General features: G+C 29.8%; 2 protein-coding genes across 2 annotated transcripts; one reads left to right on the top strand and one right to left on the bottom strand.

Annotated features, from left to right (window-relative positions):
• Positions 1 to 2,358: 2,358 nt before the first annotated feature.
• Positions 2,359 to 7,981, bottom strand: LOC101513152 (protein HOTHEAD-like). The gene is made up of 5 exons (XM_004496562.4): positions 5,785 to 7,981; positions 4,642 to 5,286; positions 3,966 to 4,363; positions 2,722 to 3,272; positions 2,359 to 2,626 (listed from the first exon to the last, which is right to left on the bottom strand). Exons 1-5 carry the CDS (start codon positions 5,864 to 5,866, stop codon positions 2,563 to 2,565), a joined length of 1,740 nt encoding a protein of 579 aa, XP_004496619.1. The 5' UTR covers positions 5,867 to 7,981; the 3' UTR covers positions 2,359 to 2,562.
• A 9,407-nt stretch (positions 7,982 to 17,388) lies between these two features.
• On the top strand, positions 17,389 to 21,357 carry LOC101512514 (calcium-dependent protein kinase 26). The gene is made up of 5 exons (XM_004496559.4): positions 17,389 to 17,549; positions 18,065 to 18,929; positions 19,041 to 19,337; positions 20,216 to 20,623; positions 20,718 to 21,357. The coding sequence occupies exons 2-5, from the start codon at positions 18,341 to 18,343 to the stop codon at positions 20,948 to 20,950; spliced, it is 1,527 nt and encodes a 508-aa protein (XP_004496616.1). The 5' UTR covers positions 17,389 to 17,549; positions 18,065 to 18,340; the 3' UTR covers positions 20,951 to 21,357.
• The last annotated feature ends 1,470 nt before the right edge of the window (positions 21,358 to 22,827 follow it).

Below are 22,827 nucleotides of genomic sequence, written 5' to 3'. Positions count from 1 at the left end.
TTATATTAGTGTTTAGTTTAATTAATTATTTTCTTGTATGTTTTAACATCTATTAATATCATTGGACCACTACAATATTTATAAATGAAACATTTGAAATTTTTTTAAGAATCTAATTATGATAAATAGGTAAATAATTGTGATTTTATAATTAATAGTTATATCTTATTAAATGGTGACTTTATAATTATACTTGCAACTTTGTATCAATTATCTCAGATAATATTATCGTATGATTTGCAACTTCATAAAATATTATTATGGATATTTAAATATGTATTGTAACGAGTCTTCATTTGAAATGTTTTGAGTTAGAAAATATTTTGGTTTATAATATTTTATAATTGGATTTAAAATATTTGAATCATTTTTAAATTTAATTACAACAATATCATTTATTTATCGATTTTTTTAGTTAAAGTGTAGGTAATGGGTATGTGTACGGACACTTAAATATCCAGAGGTAAGGGTACGAATATTAAAGTTGATACCCAAAATGACACGGGTATGAGTATTTTTTTAAATCGCTGGTATGGAGACGGTGCTATAGTACTTTAGCCAAACTCTATTCATTGTCATCCCTAGTTAGCGCCTTGATTAGACAGAAGAATTATACGGTGAAGTCATAATAAGATTGCATAATTATAATTATGTGAAAACAATGGAGAGTGGGCTTCATACATCTTCAGCTTCGACAACATTCAAAACTAGGTCCACTATTACTTTTAATATCATGTCAACAAAAAAATAGTGTAAATTTGCCAATTATATATATACTTTGTTTTAGCTATCTCGTATTATTATTATTTTATTTATAAATTGGTATATATATATATATAATTAAATAGTAGGAATATAAAAATAAATATTATCACTTGATTGATAGATATATTTATCTTGTTATGACACTCTCTCTTCAATAACTACAAAGAAAAGAAAATTTTGTCAATAATAAAAATGGTCAACACAAGATTTTGAAACAAAATGGATGATGCAGTTTATGTAAATAACTTAATAGTTATATTGAAAAAAACTACTATGTTTAATACGGCATCAATTATGTAAAAATTTGACACCTTCTTAAATAATTATTGTCAGTTTTTATTTTATTGATGCTACTTTAACTTATATATTATATATAAAGTAAGTTATAATTTAAAATATATATATAAGTAAAAGTTATTGTGATATTTTTTTCTTATTAGTTAAATTTTTTAAAAATAATTTATTTATTTTTCTTTATATTTAACCCGCTCGTTAAATTTATGCTAACTTCGCCGTTGCGAGGGATCAATACATATACTAGAAATTGTGTAGAGCAATCATGATTTTTTTTTCTAAGGAAAGACCAATCGTAGTTCTATTCATTTATACTTTAGTTTCTTGTGTTGGCAATTCCATATTTCTATTCATACATGTTTAGTTTTTTTTCAGTAAAAAAAATGTATAGTTTTTTTTTTTTTGGATAGGTCATTACATACTTTTAATTAATTGTACAGGCCATTGATAATTGGACAGTGATTATTGAATTGATAAAACTAATTTTTGATTATTTGTATATTTCCTTACCTGTAATCTTAAATACAGAAACTTGAAAAAAAAAATGTTTTAAAAAAATGTTTTCCATTTCCTACGGTTGTTACAGATTTCTTTTTCCATTTCAAATTGATCAAGTTGAAATGTGTATGGAATGATAATGGCTTCCAATTACTTGCTTCCTTTGAGAAAAACTTGTAAAATGCAAATAAAGAAAAAGAAACCACCAGATAGAGATGAATAACATAGCAAATAGAAGATGGATGAATTGATCAAATATTAAGCTAAAGCAGCAACAGGGCAACTCTCCTTTGGCAAGACACACCATATATTACAATATGATAGTTACTTTCCTGCCAACAAAGAGAAGCCCTATAGCTTATTTGCTTATTGACCACATCTTGTTGTTTGTTGCACACACAACACATTCTATATATGTGAACTATACCATTTATAACAACTTCACCTTAACCACATTACATGGAATAAACCAATACTCTAAAGGATATGCTTGCTGTGAATATTTTTCAATAAATTGATTCTCCCTTTCTCAATCTTCACATGCTTTAGAGAGAACAAGTTAGCAAAAGTTTGTTAGATGCTTCTTCCATTTTCATGAAGCTGACTGCACTTTGGAGTAGCATAGCATATGCTTATTATGTCCTATTCTGTTTCTTTAAAAATGTTTTATATGTTGGATTTTTTGTTTCAAGGTCCATCAACTATTTTATGTTCTTGATTTGGCTCATCAGAGTTAAGACAGACTTTAAGAATCAACATTCAATCTAATGTACTATATATCACTAAAAAAAAAATCGCATATTATTTATCAATTCCAAAAAAGTCACCGTTGACGATGTTATTATATAAAATTGCAATAATAGTACTGTGGAAATTACAAAATCATTATCATACAAATAAATACAATCAAGTTTATTACTAAAATAACCAGACAGCATAATGGAGAAAATGTCTGGTAAATCACTCAATTATTATTACACATAACCAATATGAAAAAATATGCACTCAATTCATCCCTTCACTTCCTCCCCGGGAGAATCTTTTCTTTATAATCTTTTGTCCCATATACCTGTATCAAATCAAATTATTAATTACAACAGCAATAAGACAATCCAAATTATAATCACAATTAATCAATTAATTAGTTAATGTCTAATTTGTTACCTTCCAAGCATCATAACAGTAGCTTGAGGATTAGTCCCTGGTGATCTATAAAAAGTTGATCCATCAATTACTCTAAGACCTTGCACACCAATGACCTTATAATTATGATCAATAACTTTACCATATTGACACCCTCCATGGTAATGCCAAATTGTTAAAACAGTGTCAATGCAATATTGTTCCAAAGAAAATGCAGCATTAGGATGTTTAGGCCTTAAGTTCACTTGTAAGTGTAACATCAAGTCTATTAGAGCTTGAACAGGCATGTTTCGATACCGGAATCGCGAAAATGCTTTCGAGTTTATCACATTTATGATTGTTTTCATGCCTTCCACACACATCCTTAAATCTTCTGGATCCTTGAAATAGTTGAATGTAACTGATGGATTATCATTAGGATTAGTTGTTAGAAGCTCTAAGTGACCTGTTGAACGTGGTCCCATTATCTTTTCAAGTATGACTCCTCCTTTAAGTGTTGGATTTGCTAATGATCTTATTGCGTCTGCATAACTTTCCATGGCTTCTGGTGTCAACATGGTGGGTTGGCCACTCTAGTTCAAATAACAATAAAATTTTAGATTAAGTTTCATTTCATGATAGAAAGTTCTAGCTTCATGATGTTAAGAGTGAGTGCATCAATGGACTTACTTTAGCTTATTTACTACTACAAGCATTTGAGAGATTATTTGGGAAAGCCCAAAGAAACAATTTATGACATGTCCGCAAGGTGTTTTCAGGTTATTTTGATAAGATTTTCAACATTTAAGAAAACATTTTAAGAAAACAACTTATACAAAAAATTTATTTTATAGGTTATATCATTGTACACAAATAGTTATGTGATAAACGTTTATGCTATAAGCTTAATTAAGTTGTTTATTTAAACACAATCTAACATCAATTAAATCAAATTTATAAGAAAAACATAACATAAAATAGGGGACAATGAGCTTATAAAAAGATAAAAACAGCTTATGACATATCCATAAGATGTTTTTACTTTATATCTATAAACTCTTCAGGATAATTTACGAAAACAATTTATAGTTTATATGAAAATAGTTTGACTTTATTTTATGTTTTGTTATAGAAATAGCTTATACATAAACGCTTATATAATAATTATTTATGCTATAAGCACTTAGTTAAGTTGTTAATACAACCAGGGCACAATTAAGAGGTAACTAGATCCAGATTTATAAAAACATAACAGAGTGGAAAAATGAGAATATAGGGGATCTGACCTGGTTTGACACAAATTCAAAAATCCCTCTAAGCCTATCAGACCAAGAATGACCAAAGCTCAATCCACTGGCTGTTTCAATGAAGCTACCAAACTTGGTGATTCCAACAGTTTGAATAAGAGAGACTTCAACAGGTAAAGGGGAAGGAACAACTAGAACATTCATTGGATTATCTGCCATTCCTTGACCTACCAAAGGCTGATCCAAAACAACTTTGATTCCATGTGCTTTAAGATGGTTAGCAGGACCAATGCCACTTAGCATTAGCAACTGTGGACTTCCAATTGCACCAGCTGATACTATTATTTCATTTTTTACTTTGGAGCTTATGTATGCTCTATGTTTGATTCCCAGTGCATCTTTGTAAATCACTCCATAAGCTTGTGGCCTCTTTTTTTCTGTAAAACAAAAAATAGTTTCAAAAACATTATATGATCAAGTAAAGGTAGTAAATAGATACCCAAGTAAGTTAGTGCTAGAAATTGTAGTAGGGTTATATCAATCTAGTAGTCCCTCACATTATTAATATTTTAAAATAATCCTAACATTGTAGAATGTTGATCAAATTTGTTCCTCAGTTTGTACTTGTTATCTAGTAAATATAGTGATGTCTTTGCATGCCTCTAGTTTTTATAAAAAAAGAGTCATGAGGCCTCTGTATTGATCAAATACATACCTGCATTATACTTAAATAGTATCTTTTGCACTGTTGCATGCAAATAAACAGAAATCCTCTTTGGATCAGCATACTCTAACAAATCAGCTGCAGTGTGTCTATGACCCTCCTTATCAAAAATTGTCCCTCCAACCTTAGTCCCATATAAATGATCAAAAGTAAAACCATTGTAAGGTAACACCCCTGCTTCCAATAATCCATCCCTCACTGCTGATTGCCATTGCATCATTGGTGGCTCAAAAGCAACCTTCTTTTCAACCCATTCATATGAACTTTTAGCCAAACTTTCATTCAAACCAGATTCTCTTATGTACCTATAGCTAGCCCTTGAGTAGAATCCAGCATTCAAGACAGAACCGCCTCCGAGAACGCGAGCGCGCGAGTTGAGGACTCCGTCGGTTGATATGAATTGTTGTGAAAATGATGAAGGACTTGTGTCAGAAAGAGAATTAACAAAGTTATGTATGTTGATTTGTTCTGGATTTGTATAGGGTGAACCTCCTCTTTCAAGGACTAAAACTTTTCCACCTTGTGAAAGTGTTGCTGCTAGTGGACAACCACATGTTCCTCCACCAATTACTATATAGTCATAACTTAAGATTGGTGGAGCAAATGTTGCTTCTTTGATGAATTTGTACTTTGGAGCTGCATTAATACATAATAAACAAAAGATCAAATAAAATGACTCATAACATCAAAAGAGTTCCAACGAGACACTACTTACCTCTATCAATCAACTATACAACAATTCTTTCCTCTCATTTTTTTAATAGATTTAAATTATATATACTGATATTGTAATTATTTTGTAACTCCGTGACAATTATAATGATTTGATTGTTAAAAGAATTTGACTTCCATCATATCTAATTTAAAAGTCAAACAAACAATAGTTTGTGATTAATTGACGGTGTAATGTAAGAGTTTTACATTGACCTAACATCAAAACTATTCTCTTTTTCTATTCCAAATACTTTGGATGGAAAGGGTTGAAGAAAACAATTAGTAGATCTTAAAATGTTTGATAAATATGATTTTTTTCCGGTCTGCTTGATAATAACGATGATAATTATAATAAAGTGAGTTCAGAATTTTTTTAAAATGAAGATTAGAACTTCAAAATTCACAATAAAGCATTTATACCTTTAAAAGAATAAGATAAGCCATTAAAGAACAAGCACCCAGCAAGAAATGCCAATATAAATTGTGAGAACAACCAACCCATTGGTGTCTATCTTAACTTGTTAGAAGCTTAGAACAAATTTGCAAGGTCTTCTCAGATAATAATCGAGACTTCCCTTTTTATAATAATATTATAACAAGAAAATTAAAGACACATATCAATTCACCACCCTTTGCTCTTGAACATAAAATTAGTTTGTTCAACAACATTAAAGTTGTATCCAACACCATGCAAAGATTCAATGTTCTTGAAATTAAGGAAATGCATAGTGTGTGACAGTGACAACAATAAGACACATTTGAATGATGTTTTTGGATGATTTGGTTGAAGTTCTTGCTTATCAATTCAATGATGAATGTTCTTGTTTGATGCAATTTGATCGGTTGCAAATTCTTTGTTTTATTAAAATAGACACAAGACAGAAGCATCAAGAATTGAGATGGCATGCAGAAGACTTGGTTTCATTAGTTTCTTTTTTATAATTAATTGCAAAGACTAATAACATATATCTTTTGTAATGAACACTTGCTTTAAAATAGAAGTTATGTCAATTTTATTGAGCACATATTATGTTCATGAGAGTATGTGCAATACTTGTCCAACGTCTTCTTATATTGATACAGTTAAAAAAATGTTACATATACATTATGGCTATATTTAAAAAATGTTCCTTTTATTTCACTTCAGACAACATTTACAAACTGTTGGTACCTTATTTCTATAATATAGGTAACATTTTCGTTGTCTTTTTATAGCATTTTTTAAGTGTTGCTAGAGACAATAAATATGGAAGTGTGTTTCAATATGATTTGTTTTGTGGATTTCCTCCCATTTCCAAGCTCGAAAAGTTTCACGAAGTCTGTGATTGGTTGTTTCATAACCTCATATACAGCACCGTATGTTTTTCCTTGTGTTATGTTATTGTCGTTTCTCCACCCAACCACACCACACCCACCTCTGTTAACTCTGAACAAGACTAATGCAACAAATGTTCAAGTCATTAGTTATTATTGGTTGATCCTTTCTCTAGTGTCGCGGTGTCTCTCCTAATGGAGAGACTCAGATCGAATATTTACTCAACACACGTCTTTCCTTAGTTTAGTTGAAAAAAACAAACTCAAAACATCTTCCTTCAAAATTTATTATTAACATATTCTAAACACCTTTAACTTGATATAAAGAAATTTTACCACAAAACTCAAAAGCAAAAGCACTAAGTTGCAGCTTTACATGTGCTATCCGTAGTTGACACAATTTAATTCTTTTACCAAACGTATTTTCTACATACAATTTATTACGTGCCCCTAAAAATATTCATATAGTTTAATTATCCATCAAAGGCCCGGTCCCAAAACATACTAATAATAGAAGAAGAACAACAAAATCTTGGTAAACCAAACCAACCAAATCAAGAGTCGAAGACGTATCACTTTCGGTCAATTAATAATAATAATTACATAAAAAAAAAAAAAATCAAATACAGATCATGAGCATGATCGAACAATTTTTTTTCTTCCTATTGTACTACAAATCTACAATATTTTATTGTTGAGAAAAGCTGTTTACAATAACGAAGAAGAAAAAAAAAGCTTACTAGATGATGAATTGAGTTAGAAATTGCTAGTATTGATGGGTGTGATTTTGATAACAAGACCAGGGAAAACATCATCCGGGTCATGGATATGTGGATTACGCTCGACAATAAACGGGTCACCGCATTTATCACTTATGGTGTTGAGTGTTTCTCCTTCTCCCACAACGTATATCTCATCACACGGTCTCTGACCGAGGTGGTAATTCCCTCTTACAAAATCATCTTGTAATTCAGCCACAGTACTCTCCCTTATTGATCCCAATAATATCATAGCCAATAAAGCTATTGCACAATACCATGATGCTGAATCACCTCTAGTAGCAAATGAACCCATATTGATATGTTGATGTTGTGTTATATCAACTTATATTTGGTATATCAAGAAACAATCCTTAACCTTGTATATATATATATAGGCTTCACTACAAAACTTTGCCGTTGCCGTTGGGTTTATGGGAAGTGGACTTGGTTTTAACCGAATGGCTTTTTGGCGTTTAGTTTCATTTTGTTTGAGTGGATGAGAATTCAAGGTTAGTTTAAATTTTGGGTTTCCTCAACAAATATTAGTTCCATCGCCTCATAATTAGTTTTGCTACATCATGCTCTAATTAATATATTATTAATTATTAATAAACATAATTTTATAAATTAATATAATTTATATTATTTTCGTCTTTAAATATAAATTTTTATTATAAAAAAAATAATAATGTAACTAATGTATGTTGATGTATTCAATAATAGTTTTTTATATTTTAAAATAAAGTAGTAGTATCGATTAAGATTATATTTAAAACTAATAATAAATATATCTAATAAATTAAAAATTTATTTATATTAAAAGAAAATTTGTTATTTATTAATAGGGATGGTGACATAGATAATATTTTTTATTGAATATTATATGTAATTGGTTGAACTCATCTAAAGTGGAGAATTTTAAATTTGAATATTCTCTTGCATCTATTTATGAAACTCATATATAGTTTTTTTTGTAGTTATTTTGTAATTTGTTTTTATTGTATATGAAAGGAGTAAATTGGACGATGAGAGGGAAGTAGTTGGGTTATTGTGTGGGAAAATGAGTGTGCTAATTTTTGTGCACAACAAAGGCAGCCATGTATAGTGGGTGTTATATTTGCCACGTGTTGTCCTATGCTGTTGCCACCTTACAGGACACGTTCATCCAACCTCCCCATGATAGTATGGTGGCTGCCAAAGTGGTTCAACAGGAACATGATAAGAATGTTTTGGATTACGGATTAATTACTTAATTAATTAATTTTTGTCACAAAGTACTACGTGTTGTGATTTCTTGTTTGAAAAATATATATCGGTGTTTGATTAGTTTAGAAAGATAGTATTTGAAACGGTTGAATAATGTTAAATAATTCAAAAGGCGTCATTAGTCAAGAAAGATGGTCACCAATTTTGGTGTTTGAAGCTTTGTTGTTAAGTCGTTTAGAAATTGTTTGAGGCCTAAAAAGGACAAATTCTGAGGCTCTTCTGAATTGGTCATAGAAGAATCTGTTGTAGCCACACCTTAAAATACACGATTCACAATCCAAATAAAGGAATCATCGGAACCATAATTTCAAAAAAAACTTGAGGGGTCTATCACATGATTCCATTTTATTTTAATCGGAAATACATAAATACAAAAGTCCCGGTCCAAACAAAGGGATATTGCAACTATAATGACGTCAAAAAAACACCCAGATATTGCAACTATAATGTTATAAAAGTCTCTTTTTTCAATCTTATCACAAAATATTTTTTTGGAAAAGTGGTATAACATTCTTATATCTGATATTAAATTTGTAAAATTATTGTCAGATATAATTTATTAAGAATGAAATTAATATATGAAAATTTATTTTTATAATCACATATATAGTTGGAGTTTTTTTTTTCATGAAAATAAAGTGTAACTGCTCATAACCACCCACTATCTATGTATTCGATAATTTTTATATTTTAAAAATAGTTCCTAAGAATAACAAGAACTTACTAAACATATTTATGAAATTAATATTTCTACTAATAGGAATTTTGGAAATATCATTCACGAAAACAAACACCCCTTAAAAGTTAGAGTGGATTGACCGGTTCAATCCATAATTTACTACTAATTTATTAGTTGGTTGAACGCTACAAAAACATGTAGCTCAAAATTTGTGTGCAGATGGTGAAGTCACATACAAAGCCTTAATTTAGAAGAAATAGTATGGAAAATAAAAGTTAGAAATATAAAGTATATATCATCATTTTCTTTTTGGAAGTATTTATCATCATTTACCAATTATAATATTAATCTATAACAAAACAAAATGAATTTCTTTGTATACAATAGTCGTAATTCAAACAACAATAGTTTATTTAAAGTAATTGAATTTTTCACTTGAACGACTGTATATTTATAAAAAAAAAAGAAAGAAAAATGCATAATATTACTTTTAATTATCAAATATATTAATATTGATATTTTATTTAGTTAAATAGTCGAATGACTAAACTTACAGTTTTTTAAATTTTTTAGATGTGAAAAAATAAAATTTGAAATTAGACTTTTACTTATCAGTAACCTCGCATTTAACGATTAGGCAGTAATAAGATTTTTTTTTTATCAACTATACGGATTATATAATTAACAGGAGAAACTCACACCCATTGAATTCATGATGCATCCTCCATTTTCTTATATTGCAAATAAATATTTCAAACATTAATTTTGGTCGGTATATTTTCCTCTTTTCTTTAAAACAGAAAATTCGGTTGACTTTTTAAAAAGATGTTTTTTTTCTACAATTTCAAAAAAAAAATGTATGGTTGTAAGAGAAAGAAGCTTTAATGAGACAAAGCAGGTAAAAGTATGACCAAATCCAACTCACACAGATAAACTAAATTGTCCAAGAAAACAAGTTATGAATTAAAGACAACATGCTTTAGTTGTGACAATTTATGGACCAAAATGTGTGGGGGGTGACTTGGACTTGCAAATTGCAATGAGAGCTGAAGTGTGAGTCTGCGACAATTTGACCAGTTCATTTGATTTTGTCAATAAATAGCATAAGCTATTTTGGCACCGAATTTAGGTGCAAAAAACTGTAGCCGTAGTAGTAATCTACCATTTAAAACATGGGCGCGCGACAGAAAGTGTACTGATTATATTCGTGTTCAAGTGTACAAGTACAAGAGACAAAGGAATACATAATTCAACATTGTTACAGACTAAAAACATACATTGGTGAATTATGTGGGCATCTTAAATGATTTCGAGCTCCAGCTGTAGATATTCTTTTGATTTGTTGGATCGGTGAAAAGATCGCATAAAGTTTAGTTCAAAGGAAGTGTATTGTTAGGCACGAATTAAATGGGCTATATTAATTAGGGCCATAATAGTGTTTTTTATTTTGGGTTATGCGGTTTCTCTTGGTGCATGTACTATAACCATGGCACAACTTCGTTACGCGATTCTGAAAGATTTGGAGTTTCTATTGGACATGATTTAGAATTATTAGATCAAAGATATGTATCAATACGAACATCCAACATGATATTGATATTTATATTGACACGTCAATATTGATAATAATTTGAGAAGTGATTATGTTAAAAATTATTGATATTTAGTTTGACTCTAAGATGATAGAGAATTTTATAGAAAATAAATAATGTTTAGACATCTTTCATTTGTATTTTTAATTACATTCTTAAAATTTTATGTAAATTGAATCATTACTTAATGACATACATTTATTGTAAAATCAATCAAGTTGTACATGTTTTCGGCGATATTAGATTGGATATGTTTGATCCTAGTAGAATTTCTAATTTTGTTTATTTTGCATTGCTGACTAATAGGAGTATTATTCTATTTTTAGTTTTTCATATTTCATGCCATATAACTCTATTTGTGTCACTTCACTTATTTGTTTAGTTGTCATAACTAGAATCTCTTCTCTTTCTATTGTTCATATACTACACAATTTAATTTCATCAACAACAAAAAAATCCAACAATAAAAAAGAAACTTATAATACAATAAACAATTCTCTATTATTTATTTATCATTTATTAAATGTGAATTTATTTTGTAATCATCTATAATGTAAGTCCAAATATATATATTTTTTTCTTTACTGACTAAGATTCAAGACATATCATAGTTTATACTAACTTCCTCTCTAATTTGAGTATAATAAAATTGCTTTTGTGGTGTTTGATTAAATACAACTGGTGTTTATATTCATTTGAGTAACTAAATTTGATATACTTTTCTTATCTTCTTCTTCCATAAGGGGTTGTTAGTATGGGTGGGAATAGGTCATGTCAGATCAGGCTTTGAAAGGCCAATGACCTATCATAGGCTTTTTTTCCGGTCTGCCTTGACCTTTTTAAAAGTCTGGTCTGGTCTGGAAGCGTATTTAAAAGCCTTATTCACATTAAAATATTTAAATGTTCTATTCATACCACATGATGCTCTCCACATACTAATATCAATGTACATATCTATATATATTAAACAAAAAATAATTTTTCTAACAAAATAATTTTTAAAAAATCTAAAACAAACATTATTTAAACCCTAAAAAATAATTTTTGATTTTAAAGAATAGATTTTTTTTTCTTTTCTGAAACAGATACACCCATTATTACCTCTCAAACAAATATAGAACGACTACTAAGTGATTAACTTATTGAATGACTACCGAATATAGAACAACTACCAAATATGGAACGCCTACTGAATATGGAATGACTACTGAGTGATTGCTTAATTGATAGAATTTAAAATAGAAAATATTACTATTAATATAATAATAAAAAAATAACATTAATAAATAATAAAATATATATATGCCGACATATCAGGCTTAATAGGCTTTTTTATAAGCATGAGCCTGACCTATTTAAATAAATAGGCTTCAAAAATAGCCTGAGCCTAGCCTTTTTATTAAATAGGTCAGGCCAGACCATGTCATAAGTAGGTCAGGCCATAGGCCCCTGGCGGACGGTCTAGTCTATTCCCATCTCTAGTTGTTAGCCATGGAAAATGTGTGTTCCATAATTTTTAGTTACATAATTTTTATGTTGTCTTTCATTTACAATATCAATGATAATATATATATATATATATATATATAATTTATTTAATTTATGTCGATGCCAATTATTGACGTTTCATTCAACAAACTGTACGTTTTGCCTCCTTTCAGTCACTTCTTATTATGTCATTTGCTCTTCTTTTTTAAACCATGAGGTCTTGATAGTTCCTAATTTCCATCTTTCAAAGTAGATATATTGTTAAAATGCATTTTTTTTAGCACAATATATCAACTGGATAATGGTTGGAATTAACATAATTATTGGAAAGTTAAAGTTTTCACAGTAATTAAGGAACAATAGTAACAACATATTTGTCTACAAGAGAATTTGAAACATCTAATTCATGTTTTTAACTTTACATTCTCCAAATCAAATTTCAATATTTTCTTTTGCATAATAATTGAATCATGAGTGACATTATATATTTGTTGCTTTTGGCCCATATAGCTCAACAAAAAAGATCTGACACAAGAGACATATGAGCTGGCGATTAACAGATGAATGCTACAAATTAGGTTTTAACCAAATATTTTAGATTTAGCACAAATTTATAAATTGTTATTCCATTATGACAAATAAAGTTTACGATGAAACAATTATTTTCTCAATCTCATTTTAAATATCTCATTTATTTGTCATTTTACAATACTAATATAATATTAATTACTTTTTCCACTAGTACTCTTATTTATTATATTTTACTCATCAATTTTTCCGCTAATTACAATTAATAAAAATATTTGAGTAAATGAAACATTTTAACATTGAAAAAAATTTCTAAATAATTTTACACACTTCCAATGAGATATTTAAAATAAGACGGAGAAAATACTTATTTTGAAGAGTGATATTGCTTTTCACACTAATACAATGAAAACAAAGTATCCATCAGGTTCCATAATTATTCTATTCTAAATGCACATATTTTCATAATTGAATTTAATTATGTATTTTTTAAGGTGCACTTATAATATTTATTTTAGTTCAAACTTTTTCCTTTAAGATAACCTATTATCATAGAAAGAAAAGTAATTACTACTATTAATTCAAATCATTCAACTACTTTTTAATTTATTTAGTTGTGATGTGAATTTTATATATGCTAATGTCACTTTTTAATATTTGGCTTAATTGCAATTTTGGTCCCCCTATTTTAGCTGAATCGCAAAAGTAGTCCCTCCATTTTGTTTCTCCCCAGTTTTGATCCTCAAGCAGAATTTTGGTCCAAAACTTCATGAAAATTCATTTTATTTACATTTATTTAAGTCACACCTTGTCTCAAGATCTCATTTGCAACAATTGTACCTGATATATATGATCATAAATGGTGTAGTACGGCTTTAAAAAATGAAATTTCATCAAATTTTGGACCAAAATTCTGTTTGGGGACCAAAACTGGAGATAAACAAAATAGGGGGACTACTTTTGCGATTTAGCTAAAATGAGGGGACCAAAATTGCAATTAAGCCTTAATATTTTTTCAAGTTATTCTTTTGTGAGGTGACTAACACTTTATTGTCAATTTCCTTCCATATAATTCATACATCTATTACAAATAAATTTGTGTAAAATCAAATTATAAACACAACTATTGTGTTTGATTTGATATTTAAGTCATTGCATTTATGCGACTAAGATATAAAGTTTGTTATAAGAGTGGTAGTTCACGAAGTAAAATGAAAAATGAGATTTATAAATGATTAAGAAGACTTATAAATTATATATATTATATAATTTTTGGTAGTTACTAATTTTTTTAAAAATAAATCTCAAGACACCTAAATTGCAAGTTGAAATCTAATTACTCATTAAATAATTACTCATTAAATCAAAATTAATTCATAGATAATTGGTTATGCATCTACGTATATTGTTAAAATAACGATGTAATCCTGATGTTGTTTGTTGTAAGACAATAACAGTGATTGTAGAAAAGTTAGTCCCTTAACTAATTTTGTAAAGAGAAAGTGTGGCTTCTCTATTGATAGTATCTCATACTTCCTTTTTCCTTTGCATAGAAACACTAACTTTCAACATGCATGCTGAGTAGAAATACTTTTATCGAGCTTTCATAGTAATCATATTCATATGAAGTTTATTAATTTTATCCTTTCACATCCTTTCTCCATTTGAATTTTCATAACTTATATATCCCTCTTTAACAGAATCTTTGTCTCATTCATATCCACTCACATGAAAAAATTACAATGAGACCTATTCTTTTGCGGCAATAGACAAAAAAGTTTAGTTTCTAACAAATATTATTTATGAGATCTAATTATTCAGTATACTATGCAGTATAAAATGGTTCTCCACAAAATGATAAAAATGCAAATGATTTAGGTGAATATTACTGATATAAGCATCAACCCTTTGAAAAACATAGTGACAAAAACTTATTTCAAAATAGAATCACCTAAAGAAGGTTTATTGGAATTTTTGTGCATTTGCAACCTATAAATATAAATATGATTTCATCTCACATTTACAATCGGAAGCAACACCGTTTCTCAAAATAGAGGCACTTGAAGAAATTCAACTTCAACTCATTTTATGTTTGGAAGGTGATGAAATGTATGTGATTTAGTACGGTTCATCCCGCTTTTTTTAGAGATGTTAATTAAGGAAACTCTAAATATAAAAATGTAGATATATATTTTTTTTATAAATAAAATCATCTTAAAAAATTTATTTAATTTAAAACTAAATAATAAGTTTATCTATATATTCTTGTTTTTTACTACTAAAAAATACGTTTAATCTGAACGTTTGAGTAAAACTAAGTGTGACGCTATTTCTAATGTAACTATAATGTAAAATCATATCCGAGTAATAAACACAGAACAAATAAGCGCATATATATATAAATTAGTTGCAGAGAATATAAATAAATAATGTACTTCATTTAACATTTGTCATCACATAACACCAAAACACAAATTCAATTAAATGCACAAATCCTATTTGTTAGCTTGTATATCAATATATATGATTCCGAAATATCACTATCCCATAGAACAAAAAGTCTCACCATTGAACAAATATTCCTCAAAGTTTCATCTTCAACACTCAATTTTTGAATATTTTTCTAAATCATATTGCCTTTTTGAAGATAATAAAATATGTTGATATATATTATAATAATTTGGAAAAAAGGGGTAAAAGTCTAAAAAATAGAAACTACACAAGATTAAACGAGGGGTGGCAACCCAAACAAGATTAGCTAACCAAACATGACAAATTGAACTGGGACAAACCTCTAACAAAACACCTTTTGTAAGGTTCCATCACTACACAAATCGACTTAGAACATACGGACAACAATTTGCATCATTGCAATAATGACAACGCCATCCTGCTCTTCCTATAATTTTCCAGAAGCCTCTCATGCCGAGACAACAGGGAACTTCCCATGCTTTTGCTTAATTGAATATGAAAGCCAATCATCTAACGAACTCCGTCCGATTCAAATATTTCATACTTGACTCTGTTATTAATTTTTGTTAATAATTACCCTTTTTGCTGCTTCGCACAACACTATCCACAACTACTGATATTCTTGTTGCACATATATACTAGCCTTCCACCATGGATATATAGGCATATGTAAGAAACAATAAATCAAATACAAATAATTATGATTGTTGTGGCATATGATATATATTCTGATTATTTATTCATCAAATTAAAAATATATCAACTATATCCTCATCCAAAATAAAAAATACAAATATGACATCAAATAAATCTAAAAGTCACTCTCCATCTACCATTGTCCTTAAGAGGTATAAAAGATGGGTATAGTAAATGAAACTAAACTCGGGGGGTTCCTCAGTTTTCTTGCTCTTCAAATGTATAAACAAAAATAATGTGGTCCATGGAAAGGAGAGGCAACATAGATTGATGGAATGAAAAAGGCAACATAAACCGAAAAGAAGGCAATAAAGAAATCCGTGGGTCTGTCCAAGAGGAAGGTAAAACAAAAAAGAAGGCAAGGAATGTAAAAAGTAAGCAAACATAAAACAAGAAATTGCATCACATACACGTAGCCTGAAGAACTGAAACAAAATCTTCACCTGGGTAACTAAATAAACTCTATTAAATCTCAACCATAAAATTTAATCCAATAGTTATCATTTAATTCTATATATATTCGAAGTTTGTAAATATCATGTCTTATTTTTAGTCTATATCATACTTTAAGTACATGTAGATATAACCTTATATTGTCATTGTTATTTTTATTTTAGTCCGTCTAATACTTGCTTACATTAGAATTAGTTTATGTAATATGTAAAACACTTAATTGTAGTGTCTGTATAAGGATTAAAATGAATATGATATACATATTACAGAAATTCATTCTAACATAAATAAATTTTGTATCGAAATTAAACTAAAATTACGAGTGACCACAAAAATAAATATTGTATATTTACATATTTATAAAAGAGTAATTTTTATAAAAACTAAAGACTAATACTGTATTTGCAAGAAAAAAATATTCAAATCTAAAATTCAAATAAAAATATTATTATTAACTTTCTAGAGAAAATATTGTTATTAATTTTTGAATTTTTTATTTATTTTTACTTTATACTTTTTACTACATTGAATCAACCCAATTATGTAAGAAATAATCTTTTTGACTATACAAGAATAGCCGTTAAGGACACATTAAAATTTTCACCTATTTTTGAGTTATTTAATTTAGTCAAAAAAAGTTATTTAAATAATATAAGTAAAAAAACAGTTGTTAATTTGTTTTTTTGTTATTTTTTTAGCACAACCTATCTTAAATTTTTTTGGTGAATACAAGTGGTATTCCAAAAATGAATGCATTTTTATTAAATAATCTCAGTTGGATTCATTCTGCTTTCGATTTTGAAAAGACAGAACAAAAACAAAGCATCAACCAAAAGAGGTTTTTCGTTTCGGCCAAAGCCACGGTCTCCGGGGTCCACGGGAGCCCAGCCACTTCTCCGACGGACTCATTCTCTCTTCTTCCTCTCACACAACGAGGTCCCTCTCTTTCTCTCTCTCCTTGTCCTTTTTTTATAATTATTATTATTTTTAAATAATTTGAAGTTCCTCTTTTTTGGCAACTACTATTGAGATTTCTAGGTTTTTTTGGATCTAGGGTTGTTTAGTTTCGGTTGAATTTTGATGGATTTGTTCCCTTTTCACTTGTTTTCTTTGGTACATGGCTTCTAGATACTGTTGTGTGTGTGTTTGTTTTTAAGTTTATTAAGGATCGTAGCTCATTTCCCTGTTGATACTTCTGGTTGGAATTTTTGGCTAGGTGTCTCTTTCTTCTGCTAAAAAAGTTATTTTTTTAGCTTTAGCTTTTAATTTCTTAAAAGGGTTTTCTAGAAGCTGTTCTTAGTTATTTTGTCAAGTTTAAGTTTGGGAAGCTTAAATCGTCAATGATTTTAACTGTTGACCTTAACTCATGCTATTTTTTCATATACCTTAAGTATCCATAGCCATTATGCAGTGTTTGAATAATGTGATTTTGATTCCCAATGTTTTTGCAGATTAGCTGATTTAGAAGGGGGGGAAGGGGAGTGTCTAAGTTTAACTTTTGTATTCCGAGTTTTGTGCCGTTTGCTTCTATCCCATTCTTCGTGGATTTGACCTGATGTGTGGCTTTTGATGGACGGCAGTGTGAAGAAGATCAAGTTTTACAATTGTTTTAGTAGTCTTGTTTTGTCAAAGTGACTGTCCCTATCACCTGAATAAGATTTTTAAGAAAGAGAATTCTTAAGGTAAATTGCTTGTTACTAGGTTTGTTGAGTGATAACAAAATTGTTATGGCTGTTGTTGCCGAGAGCGACAGCAGCAGCAAACGATCAACTTCATTCAATTGTTACAAAGTGGCAAGCTTGGTTGAAACCATATTGGATGCGAAGCAAACTTCTAATTTGAAAGATCGATACATTCTTGGGGAGCAGTTGGGTTGGGGACAGTTTGGTGTCATTAGAACATGCTCTGACAAAATGACCGGAGAGGTTTTGGCGTGCAAATCGATTGCGAAAGATAGGCTGGTTACTTCAGATGATATGCAAAGTGTTAAACTTGAGATTGAGATCATGGCAAAGTTATCTGGGCACCCTAATGTTGTAGATCTCAAGGCAGTTTATGAAGAAGAAGATTTCGTTCATTTGGTGATGGAGCTTTGTGCTGGAGGGGAGCTGTTTCACCTGTTAGAGAAGCATGGACGGTTTTCTGAATCGGAAGGCAGGGTTCTCTTTAGGCATCTCATGAAGATGGTTTTGTATTGTCATGAAAATGGTGTTGTTCACCGAGATTTGAAGCCTGAAAACATTCTCTTAGCAACTAAATCCTTCTCATCTCCAATTAAATTGGCTGACTTTGGACTTGCAACCTACATCAAGCCTGGTACTTGCTTTATTTGCTTCCTTTGCAAATATTATTCTTGTTTGCAATTACATTGCTCCAATGAAAAATACATCGTTTTTCATCTTCGAATATTTGGGTTTGTTTAAACAGGACAGAATTTACACGGGTTAGTCGGGAGTCCATTTTATATTGCTCCGGAGGTATTGGCAGGTGCATATAACCAAGCTGCCGATATATGGAGTGCTGGCGTTATTCTTTACATTCTACTGAGTGGAATGCCGCCGTTTTGGGGGAAGACGAAGTCGCGGATATTTGAAGCTGTTAAGGCTGCTGATTTGAGGTTCCCTTCTGAACCGTGGGATCGCATCTCTGTATCTGCTAAGGATTTAATTAGGCGAATGCTCTGCGTAGAACCTTCTCAAAGGCTCACTGCTCAGGAGGTTTTAGGTAAGTTAATCTTGTTTTTCTTTTCTTGTTCGTGCCTATGTACTGAAGCGAATTGATTCATATTCATGACTGTAGGTGTTCATGGAATAAAAATATATATTGGAGCTGTTGAGACATTGCAATGACAGTTCTATATATATATATATGATTACTCAATGATTGGATATTATAAAGAATATTGCTTTACTATTGATTGCAAAAATAATTTATTTAAAGCAACAAGTATATTTTCATTCAGCTTCGCTAATCTGTAGGCCAGAAAATTCTGTTAGTTTTTATTATGGACAATGGTTCACCCATGAATTTATGCTGTAACATTAAAATGGGATGTCTTATAGTATTAAATTTATTCTACGTATATAATATGCACTATGCAGTATACAAGGTTGTTTCTATGATCTTGTTTTACTTAATTCTTTTATTCTCATCACCTGGTGCATTTGCTAACTCAGAATATTTTGTGGGCATACACTATTGTTTTTTTTCTGCCATGTTTCCTCGCTTTACATCCCTTTTATATGAGAACCTTATTGAAATAAGTTCATAATAGCTTATAGGTAGGTCATAAGATACTTTCCAAGGTTAACCAAATACCTGCTATATGTTATACAACAAACACGTAAATTCTAGAAAATCTCTTCCAAATTCCCTGCATTCGGTGCCTTTTTTCTTCCGTGCTTGTTCTAAGTGGTTTCAAAGCTGTCAATTAAGATGATCTAATTGTTGCTATGGCAATTGCATAAATAAATCAGATGGAGAGTGGTTGTAATCTAAACTATCTGATAACTCCCATGCATAATAAAGCACCAAACAAGAAAGAAAAAATGATAAACCCAAAATTTTAACTTCTAATATCTATCTCAACTTTTCCCGTGTAGACCATTACTGGATGGATAGCAATCCAACAGATATGGAACAACTAAGTGAACATAAAATCAAAAGTTGTGGAGAGTGGCATCTTGGTGGCGACTCATTCTCTGAGTCATTTATGTCCAGGAATAAGGATATTAGCTTTGGTGCTGGGTCACCTACATGTGACGCTCAATCACCTACATTCACGTGCAAATCGTCATTTTCCTCAATTTTCGTGGAGCCAGTGACACCTTTATCTGCTTCTGGTGGGTTTTCATTTCGAAGCTCAGGTGGTTCCACATGTATGGAATTTTCTTCACCTGTTCCCTCGATGCCTAGCTTTGCATTTCTCAGCCCTACTTCTGTTGTTGAGCAAAAGAGTATTATATTTGAGTTCTCGTCTAACACATCAGAAGTAAATGGAATTGTTGGAGGTATGTATATAGAGTTTTTCATTTAAACGGATATTTATTGTTGATTAACTTTTTAAGCTTATTATGTAATAAATATTATTGCTTCTACTACCAGATTCTTCTCTTTGCTTTGGAAATGATGTTAAAGAAAGGGATCACAAGCCTGTAGAGACTAAAAGGGCAAGTGTAACAAATTGTAACAGGACATTGGGATTCCACAGCAAGAGAAACCGTACGATTGGACTTGGTGAGTGTGAACAACTTGATCTTGTGGTGACTGAATCCGTCATTCGTTGGTTATCATGCACGCAACTTCCTACATCACCAAAATCGTCTCTTGTCTGTTGAAAAGGATAAATTTCTGGACAGATCAATGGAATAGCTTGATAAGGGTGATGCAAATTTTGCCTATCTAACACATTGTACATCTTTCTCGAATTTGCATTGTTGTTGTCTTCTGGTTTGTCGGAGTTGCGGATTTTGTTGCAGTTAATGATGGTGTGTTTCTTCTAATCACGTTGTGCTTCTAATTGGTCACTTTTATTGTGTTCTTTTCATCTTCCTTTGTTTTCTCGTGTTTATAATTACTACGAGTTTGTAACGGGAAATCTCCCTGGTTTGTAAAGGAAGTTGTATCTTGATGGTAATCCAATGTTATCTTGGTGTAATTGAAATGCTTGGAAATGGACTGTAAATTCATGTGTTAAATTATTTTTGTATGATGATTCAATTGGGAGAAAGTGATTTTTTGGTAATTGACTAATTGCAGCAGAAGTTATAAGAAAATGTTTATGCAGTAAATATAAGATGCATATTTACTGGGCGTCTTGAACCATTCTCAGAGAATAAATCAATAATGCATATATCTGTGACTTTTATTTTTTTTGCATGAATCTTAGTGCACCTAGATATATGATTTGGGTCCAAATACAGTCACAAAATAAAGCAGACTAACTGTCAGTTTATTATGAGGTTTTTAATAAAAGTGATTTTGATTTTTAAACTTGTATGAAAAAGTATAATTTAAAATTAGTTTTTATTTGGTTACAATTCTATATATACATATATGTGTCTGATTTTCTGGAAGACACATTCTCCCATTTTACCCATGTGATTTTCCTTCCACAGTCCATGCCTTCCAACGCAACATTTCTCAATCTGAACAAACTCTTTCACCACTCTCTTTGGGGCTTTAAATAAAGAAAGTACACAGACAATGGTGTCAACACTGAGTTGATGATAGTCGGATCAACGAAAATAATTGACTTTCAGCATAAATATTTGGTTTTTTATAATGTCATTTTATCACCAATCAAACATTTGACTTAAATCATTACTTTAAAAGCATGCATATAAGGTGTCAATTTCAGTCAAAAAATTCAGTTATAAAGGTCTCAACCCAAAAATGTGGGGGCTTAGTGGAGTCTATGGATCTACTTTTTTAAATTTATCTTTCTATTTTATTTTGATTTTTTTTTATAAAAGAAATTCAATTTTTTTCTGATAAAAACTGAATAACTTTTTCTTTTCTAGTTTTTTGATTATTTTCAAGAAAAAAGAATTTTTTTATTCTTCTCATAATTTTTCAAGAAAAAAATAATTATTTTTTCTTTTGATTAAAAACTGTTTTAGATTTCTTTTGAGAAAAATAAATTTTAAAAATTTTAATTAACAAAATATTAGACTCATGAGTCTCCTCACTTTAAGCCTGTAAAAAGTAATAAAATAAATGATCGAGAGTTTAAAAAATTATTATAATAAAGAGCCAATAATAAAGACTAAATAAATTTTTTTTAAGAAGACTTTAAACTTTAAAATTTAATTAACAACTTTTCGTACAATTATAATTTATGGAGCGTGGGAAAGATTTTACACAAATAATTTTTTTTAGTAATATATGATTTGATAGATTTGAAACAAACAAAAAAATCTTAAAACATTATTAGTTACTGATTAAGAAAAAAAAAAGTTATGCGTTACTTAAATAAAATCCACATTGTCCAAAGTCAAAAGGGAAATGAAGATACCCGACCCGTTTTTACAGGGGTTTTATTACCCAGCTAAAGTAAGCAAGTTGTAGTAGTGAGTTTAACTAGGTTTTTTCTCTTTCGCGTTTTGCTTTCTGACACTGTTTTACTATTATCTTCCATTTTGCTAGAGCCGTTATTTCATTTCCCTTCTCCGCAGACTCCACACGCATCCCAATCCTCCTCACTCTTCACCGA

This window comes from Cicer arietinum, chromosome 4 (genome assembly GCF_000331145.2).
Source record: "Cicer arietinum cultivar CDC Frontier isolate Library 1 chromosome 4, Cicar.CDCFrontier_v2.0, whole genome shotgun sequence".
Classification (NCBI taxonomy): Eukaryota; Viridiplantae; Streptophyta; class Magnoliopsida; order Fabales; family Fabaceae; genus Cicer; species Cicer arietinum.
The sequence above is the reverse complement of the archived record's forward strand: the minus strand, read 5'-3'. Positions and strand labels throughout refer to the sequence as shown.